General features: G+C 38.0%; 1 protein-coding gene across 2 annotated transcripts in view; it reads left to right on the forward strand.

The window, feature by feature from the left end:
• The window catches only part of LOC124622265 (FAST kinase domain-containing protein 1, mitochondrial), a 48,207-nt gene extending 46,043 nt beyond the window's left edge, over window positions 1-2,164 (forward strand). Inside the window, exons 8-10 of one of the 2 annotated variants that reach the window (XM_047147927.1) lie at window positions 398-511; window positions 1,156-1,228; window positions 1,916-2,164. In XM_047147927.1, the coding sequence (XP_047003883.1) occupies window positions 398-511; window positions 1,156-1,228; window positions 1,916-2,144 (416 nt within the window). In that variant the 3' untranslated portion in view covers window positions 2,145-2,164. Of the gene's footprint in view, window positions 1-397; window positions 512-1,155; window positions 1,229-1,915 lie in introns of those variants that run through there. The other variant, XR_006980610.1, reaches the window with a different exon arrangement.
• The last annotated feature ends 7,608 nt before the right edge of the window (window positions 2,165-9,772 follow it).

Below are 9,772 nucleotides of genomic sequence, written 5' to 3' on the forward strand. Positions count from 1 at the left end.
ACTATTTCAAAGTTAAAAAAGTGATTACTGAAATTAGATTGGAACACCCAAGTAATGACTCCAGTCCATTTTTCTGTCCCTATCTTTTAAGAAATCTACATTGAAATCTCCAGAAACGACTAAGTGTTTCATTTTGTCTGACAGGTAGCTCAATAATGCTTTATTTTAATCAACATACTTATTTTCCTCTGTTGTGTTCACTCTGTGCAGAATATAGATGATTTCTACAATCTCTTTGTTAACGGATTTCTTCAGTGTGTCAGTCACTGTTGATATTTATTTTCCCCACAATTTTATGATCTTCGAGCTGGTACTAATAAATTTTTGCAGGAATGGCGCTTTGAGACACGATAGCTATGTGCTGTTATAATGTTGTTACTTCATTACTTTTTTCCAGAACCAAAACTCAAGTCCGTCTTCCAGCAAGATGTGCTGAAGCATCTCATCACAGTTGTGGGTGGAAAACAGTTTATAGAATCAGATGTGTTTTCACCATATTCATATAAAATTGGTAAGCTGTGCTTCTTAATGTTCTGTGAAAATCTCTGTATTTTCAGTTCCTTAAGCATTTGTGTAAATGAGTGTGTGTTCACATGGACAGAAAAAACTTTTCAGTAGGGAATAATTTTCCATTGTGGTTGTACACACAAAGTAACTCAAAAGTAAAAAATCTTCACATTGTGCTTCTTTAGATTATCTCACTCTATTTATTGACAGAATAGTTAGCAGTTGTACTGTCAGTACTTGGTATACTAGGCACAATATTTTGGTGAACAATGCTGTCACCATCACCACTTATTGGTAGTGACAGGGCTGCTTCCCAAAATATTATGCACATTGGACACCAAGTACTGACAATACACCTGAGGAATGTATGCTTTTAATGACAACAAGGAGTGATGAAGTGTCTAGAGTGGGACTATTCCAGCAGTCTTCTTGTAACAACATTAGTTAGTTATTGCGAACTTAAGTTCATTTACAATGTTGGTGTGGAGAGCTAGCCTATCAAATAAATTATTATTGGATACAAAGAACTAAAAATGAAACCTTTAAAAATGACGGAGTTCATAATATTATTCATGTTGCCACTAGATATTGATAACATTTGACTTTCAGTTATAATGAATATTAATATTATTTAGTCACTTGTTTCAGATTTCTTGTTGCTGTTGGATGCTGAAAACAATCCTGTCAACACCAAATTCATCTCAGATCATCAAATATCAAAGTAAGTAGAAACACTTCCAATAAATTGCCTTTTTTATGAAATTCACCGTGAAAAATGTAGGACTGATATTGTCTTACTTCCAATAAACATACGTGGTAGCAACATAATCTGTTGTTGCAAGTTTGTCAGAAGCTGTTCAAAGGTCTCCAGTGAAGAATACAAATAAGGGTTTTTATAATTTGCCATCTTTCATGGTATATATTTTGGCAGCCATATGATTGACACAAGATAATCCTGTATAGTACTTCTTCTATTCCCAATAGTAACATTATTGTGTAATCCTTAGTATGTAAACATCTCCTATTGCTAGCTTTCTTTTGTTTTGCTTACTCATTTTGGTCTTGAAAGCAGTGCTGTCAAATGCAGATCTAACATTTACATTGTTGAATTATCTGAATCCATTATTTTGCTGGTGGACTGAGAAAACACAAAGAAGAGTGCTTTATAGAGATAATGCTGAACACATTTTGTGAATGTTCCCTTTCCTATTGCCCTTAAATTATGTAATGGAGATTATAGATAATCAAAAGAGACTAACTAGTCCAGTAACTGTTAGCTCGTGAATTCACATGTAGTACTTGCAGTTTTAGTCCCAAGATTTGTTTTAATAATTGGTCATGATATTTTGAATAAAAAATAATTATGCAGTTGCTGTACCCAATTATTAAGTGTGATTACTATTTTCAGAATTGCCGTGTTGCTGCTGAGAGAAGATGCATTCAGTGGGGAGCGGTTGAAGGGGCCCCAGCAGATGAAGCAACGACACCTTGAGATGTTGGGCTATCGTGTGGTTGGCATTGCAGCACGATTGTGGCAGTCAATGTTCATGGCAGAGCCAGAGGCTAAAGCTAGATTCCTAGAAGATTGTATCTTTCAGAAACAACCTACTAAACAGTCTGAATTATACATCAAATAAAGAAACACTGCCTGTTTTTATTCATTCTCTAATTTGGAGGGAGCAGAGTGCAAATATTCTATTACTTTATGTCTCAATAATTATTACATTACCTCACCACGAGATGAGTAGAGTGTTTCAGGGAGTGCATTTTTTGTGTGAAGTTGCAAGACTCTTCATCTGAAAAGCAGCATCCTAAAATAAGGGAGAAATGAGGATGTATACTGAGGCAACGAAAGTCATGGGATAGCGATATCCACATATACAGATGCCAGTAGTATTATGTACACAAGATATAAAAGGGCAGTGCATGGGCGGAGCTGTCATTCATACTCGTGTGATTCATGTGACACACAGCACATTCCATTTTAGAAATCATTAGGGAACTTAATATTCTGAGATACACTGTCTCAAGAGTGTGCCAATAATACCAAATTTCATGTATTACCTCTCACCACGGACAATGCAGTGGCCAACGTCTTTCACTTAATAACTGAGAGCAGCAGCATTTCTGTAGAGTTGTCAGTGCTAACAGAGAAGAAACTCTGTGTGAAGTAACTGCAGAAACCAAAGTGGGACATATGATGAACATATCTGTTAGGGTAGTGTGATGTTATTTAGCATCAGTGGGCTAGGGCAGCAGATGACTGATGCAAATGTCTTTGCTAATAGCATGACATCCTGTGCAGCACCTCTCCTGGTCTTGTGACCCTGTCAGTGGCACCCTGGACAGCTGGAAAACCATGGGCAGTTCAGGCGAGTCCCAATTTCAGTTTGTAAGAGCTGATGGTCTGGTTTGTGTTTGACGCAGACCCCCCAATTTGACAACAAGGTTCTGGGTAAGCTGGTGGTGGCTCCATAATGGTGTGGGCTGCATTTACATGTTTGGTCCTCTGATCCAACTCAACCAATCATTGACGGAGTTTGGCTACTTGGAGATGATTTTCAGGCACTCGTGGAATTTTTTCCCAAATAGCTACTGGGAAACTGGTATTTTACATTTTCGTGTGATCCGGATTTAATAAACACAAAATTGAGGATAATGCAGAATTGAGGAAAATGTTAACACCACCAAAATATGAGCAAAAACGTATGTAATAAGCATACATGATTAAAAATTGTAATCCTCTCCAATACATTGTATAAAATCTGTATGAGAGAAAGAAACTGAATGTACAATACCATGTTTATATAATAATGTGTGGTAATAAATTTAATCAGTTCTTAAAAAGTAACAGGTAAAAACTCATCAAAAAATTTAAATTTGTTTCTGGGTACAAGGTAACTGAGAGATTTTTCGTTTGTGCTCACCCAGAAAAAAATCGAAAATTGATTAACACGCTAAATTAAACCAAAAGCCGTGAAGTTTGAACACCACTGAGGACTACAACAAAGATGCAAATGCCATCGCACAACTGTTCACTGCCACATACAGCAAATGGAGCAGCCTACGTTGGCTGCAGTCAGTAGTGGCACAATATGTTCCACATCCTGTCAACAGAAGGTTGGTAGTGAACAGCATAAATGTTGGGTATATTTGTCAAAGAACGAAAGTTTACACATTTGGTGGGTTCTATTTAAATAAAAGAATTACTGTAAATGTTTCATGCAGTGAGATGGACTTTGGCAGAAAGGAATCAGTCTGGACACAGAAATTTTCAGCAGCTACTAGCTAAAGTGTCTTTGTTAGTTCTGTAGAATAAGTTATGAGGTACAGTAATTTTTATTTTATGCACTGTATATGACTCAAATAAAGTAGCAAGGAAAATTATAAAATATCGCAGCAGCTAAGTGGTTAAACTATAAGCAAAAATGCAAGCATCTGCTTAATGACAAATTTGTCACCATTGCTATTATTGTTTAACACTTTTCTTATGGGGCGCGCACTTCATATGCTCACCACACTTCATATGCTCCACCCTGTCAAAGTGTTATTTTAGGCTTGAAGAGAGAAACAGAGAAGTGAAAAAATATGTTTACTTCCCCAATTTACTTTAAAGCTTATTAGAAGTTGGCTTGGTGAATTTCTGTACACAGCGTAAAATGTAAATTTAAAAGAAAACTCAGGCACTACAGTTTCGCTTCATGCCGTCTATCACTGCTGCCACCCTTTACGATATACAATGTGTGGCGCAAAGTATATACATGAGTAGTGTATGTAGTTGTTGCAGCTGTATCGTATCAGATTTGCAAATGAAAGTCTTTAAAAACCCTTGTTCTATTTCTGTGTGACATCTCTGCCATAGCACATGATCTGCATGAAAAGTATATTTTCAGCACTAAACAAAATGCTTTAACCCTACCTGCACTCCCATCATTGAAGGGCCACTCCCCCTCTCCACACATCTAGCAGGCGAGCCCATTTTACAAGTGTTAGTGTTCTGTTGTGGCTGTGCTGGCTGTCAAGTGACATAACAAGTCGTCAGCCAATAAGAGCTCCTCACTAACTAGAAATGGCTGATATTTCCTTGATTCTGACCAAGCATATGTTTTGAGACTCATTGTTTGAATTTAAAAGATTGATGATAGATAATTGTTGCTGAATACAGTACATCAAAAACGCATGTAAAAAGACAAGACCAAGTTGTAAATGGCACAAGAATATCTGGCCTCTGGGCCCCTTAATCGCATATTGGGTCAGTCCTGAGCACTTCCCACCAGCTGTCCTGTTTTTCCCTTGCTGCCGCAACATAGCAGTAGTTGTATCATAACTGCATGGTGAAGCTAAAAGTTGCAAGTTGTGTTGATAACGCCAGTGGCAGGTTATGTCAGCATTTCCTCTGCCATGTCTCCCCTCTCAGCATTGGTCTAAAATATTCCCTTACCTTTGCCACCACTCATGATGCAAACCGTCTTGTCCTTTGTGCCACTTACGAGAGTAATCCCAAAAGTAAGGTCTCCTATTTCTTTATAAGTACATAGACCTGTTTATTTCTACAATGTTTTACATCAGTTTACAGCTTGAACATTTAGCTATTTTTCGACACAAGTACCATTTCTGTCAACGCATTTTTGTAGACACTGTGGCTGCTTTTGTATGCCCATGTCATACCAGCTCTCCGCCATGCTGTTTAGAAAGTTATGAACCTCTTCTCACTGCTCATCATTGGAGCTGAATCGGTGGGACCACAATTAACACTGACAGGTACTGTGAGATTCTGAAAAAACTCCAACGGCAATTCAGAATCGGAGAAGAGGAATGTTGAGCAAGAGCGTACACATTCTCCGTGACAATGCTCACACACACATTGCTTGGCAAACTGTTGCTCTCCTGCAACAGTTTCAGTGGATTATAATCACCCACCCACCCTATAGTCCTGACTTGGCGTACAGTGACTATCACCTGTTATCTAGGTTAAAAGAACATTTGGCCAGAAAGCTATTCAGCTCCGACGACGAGGTGAAAGAAGAGGTTCGTAACTTTCGGAACAGCATCGCGGCGACCTGGTATGACATGGGCATACAAAAACTGCCACAGCATCTACAAAAATGCATCGACAGAAATGATGATTACGTCGAAAAATAGCTAAGTGTTCAAGCTGTAAACTAATGTAAACCATTGTAGAAATAAACAGGTCCATGTACTTATAAAGAAATAGGAGACCTTACTTTTGGGATTACCCTCGTATAACTCAATCAGTCACATCAAATGTCAATAGGCAGAAAATGGGATGAAGTCAAGCAAGACGTCGAGTGAGAATTTAGAATCGAGGTAAAACTTACTAGGAAGAAACATCAAATTAGGGAATTTTTAGCATTGATCTAGTGGGTTTTTCACAGGGGCTACAAATTTTATGGCAAAGAAACGCGAAAAATGTACAATCAGATAAAGTAAAACTAAAATTCCACTGTATGTGCCACAATGGTTCACAATTAGTTTGAAGAACATTCCGGACAATTTGAGCAAATGATTTGGCCATCCAGATAGACAGATGTGAATCCCATGGAACCTTTATGGGACATAAGAGAGGTCAGTTTGTCCACAAAATCCTCCACTGGCAACACTTTTGCAACTATGGACAGCTATAGAGGATGCGTGGCTTAGCACTTCTGCAGGGGCCTTTCAGCGAGTTGTTGAGTCCATGCCATGTTGAGATGCTGCAGTGCACTGGGCAGGAGGAGGTCTGACATGAAATTAGTAGGTATCCCATGACTTTTGTCACCTCTGTGTGTAATTCCTTGTTGACATGTATCTCATGCAGACATAAGTACCACTAAGACAGTTCAATCACAGCATCTTTACTGTAGCAGTTAATTCTTTCATATTGATTTCAACACCATTTTCCCACAAAAGACTGTACAAACAATAAAGAATGCAAGTATTTGCACAATGTTTTGCTCAACCACAGCTCATCGTCAAGCTTTCACCATATTGTTTGAAGACCTCTGCAGCCTCACTTAGGCCACCACAGGTAGATGTGACAAGGCATAGTGGCATATGATTACCAGAATACAGTTGCTGTGTTATGGCCATTTGGCATAACATTTGAAAATCCCTGTTTACCAGGAAATTTTCTATAGTGCAAAAACTGTAACATGTTGAAGAGGCTTAAGGAAGTAACCAAATTTATCATGTCATGAAGAAGAAGTCATCTTTGCAAGCTGTATTTGAAGAGACAGATAAAATATATGAGAATATTGAATAGGTAATGCAGTATGTAAGAAAGATCAAAATGTAATAGTCATGGGGGACTGGAATGTGATTGTAGGGGAAGGAGTAGAAGAAAGGGTCATGGGAGAATATTGGCTTGGTACTAGGTATGAGAGAGGAGAAAGACTATTTGAGTTCTGTAATAAATTTCAGCTAGTAATAGCAAATACTCTGTTCAAGAATGAAAATAAGAAGAGGCATACTTGGTAAAGGGAAGGAGATAGTGTAAGATTTCAGTTAGATTACATCACGATCAGAGGTTCCGAAATCAGACACTGGGTCGTATGGCGTACCCAGGAGCAGATATAGACTTAGGTCACAATGTAGTAGTGATGAAGAGTTGGCTGAAGTTTTAGAAATCAGTCAGGAAGAATCAATATTCAAAGAAGTGGGATACGGAAGCTCTAAGGAATGAAGAGAGACACTTGGGAGTTCTCTAGGGCTATAGATGCTGCAATAAGGAATTGCTCAGTAGGCAGTACAATTGAAGAGGAATGAACATCTCTAAAAAGGGCAATCACAGAAGTTGAAAAGATAAGCATAGGTACAAAGAAGGTAACTGCAAAGAAACCATGGGTGACAGAAGAAATACAGTACTTCAGTTGATCGATGGAAGAAGGAAATACAAAAAAGTTCAGGGAAATTCAGGAATACAGAAATCGAGTAATTGAGGAATGAAATAAATAGGAAGTGCAGGGAAGCTAAGGTGAAATGGATGCATGAAACGTGAAGAAATTGCAAAAGAAATGATTGCCAGAAGGACTGAGTCAGCATATAGGGAAGTCAAAATAACCTTAGAATTTAGGAGCAAGGTTGGTAACATTAAGAGTGAAATTAGAAGCAAGGTTGGCAACATTAAGAGTGCAATGAGAATTCCACTTTAAATGCAGAGGAGAGAGCAGATAGATGGGAAGAGTACATTGAAGGTGTCTACGAGGGGAAGGTTTGTCTGATGTGATAGGAGATCCAGCATTTGAATCAGAATTTAACCCTACACTGCCTGAATTTATTTTTAGTTATCAAATTGTGGTAAAAAAGCAATTTTAGTAATTTTGAGCAGAAAAAATGAATTATAACTTTAAAGATTCCTTAAATTTTCATTCATTATTGCATTATGGGTACAAAACGAAAAATGTGCAGAAACACTACATCATGCAGGGAGACTAATGTTTGATATTGTGCAAAAATGCTACATCATGCAGTGTGACATGAAATGGGTTAAATTAACACCATTTAACAAACTGTACAATCAGTATTTCATAGCTTCTAAGATGTAATTCAGCACAGTATAGAAAAATAGTCATATTTTTGCAAAACTGTCAGTCACCATCAAATATTTAAAAATAAACATTGTAAAAAATGACCCTTATTCAATGTGATAAATTTTAAAGCAATCAATGTTCTTCTTCACACACAGAGCTACTCCACACTTTTCACTCTGTACTAGTGTAAATGCCTTGCAGCTGGCACGCTTACAATGTTGACACTTTTGGCCAATGACCAACACCGTCTCTCCGTACATCAATTGTTAGCTGAGCTGCAACAGGAGACCTTTTCACTTCATTCTGAGGACTGGACGTTGGTCTGCCTCGCTTTCCTTGTGTTCCTCCTACTTTGCAGAGACTTCTCCCAATGTCCATCCGAAATTCAGACAATTTTAGTGTTTTTAAACCAGTGTTTTGCTTTGCAACACACTTGTAGAGAATCCAGGCACTGGTGGTTGCAACATCTATTAGATGATAAAATAGTCTAAAGTACCATTTTTTGCTCCTTATTACAGTTTTGTAGCATCCAAGCAGACTGTCATGAAGGTACACACCCCACATGTTTGTTATATTCCTGTATCACATAAGGAACACTTATCACTTCCCTCTGTTTCTTCTTGCGATTGTACCTTTCGGCTGCACACCTCGGTAGCTCCCCTGCATGTGTTGAAAGTAATGTTACACATTTAATGTCTTCCCATACTACAGAAGATACATCTGCTCAACTTATGTTTGTCACATACTCCACAGATGTTCCCCTTGACTCCTTTTGCAAATCATCATCTGTTGGTACAGTCTGGAATTCTGTTTCTCCTAACAGTTCCCAGAAACAAAATTCCTTGAGAAGCCAAGAATGTCATTAGATGTAAGGTTGTGTAGTAGTTGTCAAAGTACGACTTATGACCCACATGCTTTAGAATAGATTGTGTTAATCTGACAACCACATTGCTACTGGCACCCAAATCCGATTCATCTTGCAAGCAGTGTGCTGGAAGATTTTCCTGTCCTGTATAGATTTCAAAATCATAAGTGAAGCCAGATGTACCACACAACATGAAAATTTTGTAGCACCATTTGTGTGGCTTATCAGGCATGTATTGCTTTAGATAGTGCCTTGATTTTGTTGCACACATCTGCTCATCTACTGCAAGATTCTCTTCTAGTGGTATTGTGGAAAACTGCTTCTTTAGTGACTCTATGACTGGGCAAATTTTGCGCAGATTATCACAATTTGGCTGATCATAAGGAATTTCCTTGCTATTGTCACTGAAATGCAAAAACTGCCTCAATTTCTCAAATTCATACACTGACATTGTTTCACATTTCACAGATAACCCCACGGCTGGGTTCCAAAACAGCCTAGTGTTTCTTGATGACGTGACTGATGATAAGATACAGATTCCTATGAATTTTGAAAGATCTTCAGAGTTTGTATTATAAGGCTTTGTTGGATCTTTTTGAACACTGTATAATATTGTTTGTTCTGCAATGTGATTCAGTAAACCATATGTAAACATATATTTGAAGAACTGAAATGGTGTTTCCAAAGCACAAAGTTCATCTGGTAAATGGAGGTTTCCCTTGAATATTTTTTTAACAACCGGAAAATCAAAACTATGCAGCTTCCATGTTACATGTTCTCTCCTCAGATTTTTCCTTGACGACTCAGATTTATCATTCATATTAGGCATATGAGGCAAGGAATCTGGTGCTGGGACTGTTGTAACCACAAC

Source organism: Schistocerca americana, chromosome 7, assembly GCF_021461395.2.
Source record: "Schistocerca americana isolate TAMUIC-IGC-003095 chromosome 7, iqSchAmer2.1, whole genome shotgun sequence".
Lineage (NCBI taxonomy): Eukaryota > Metazoa > Arthropoda > Insecta > Orthoptera > Acrididae > Schistocerca > Schistocerca americana.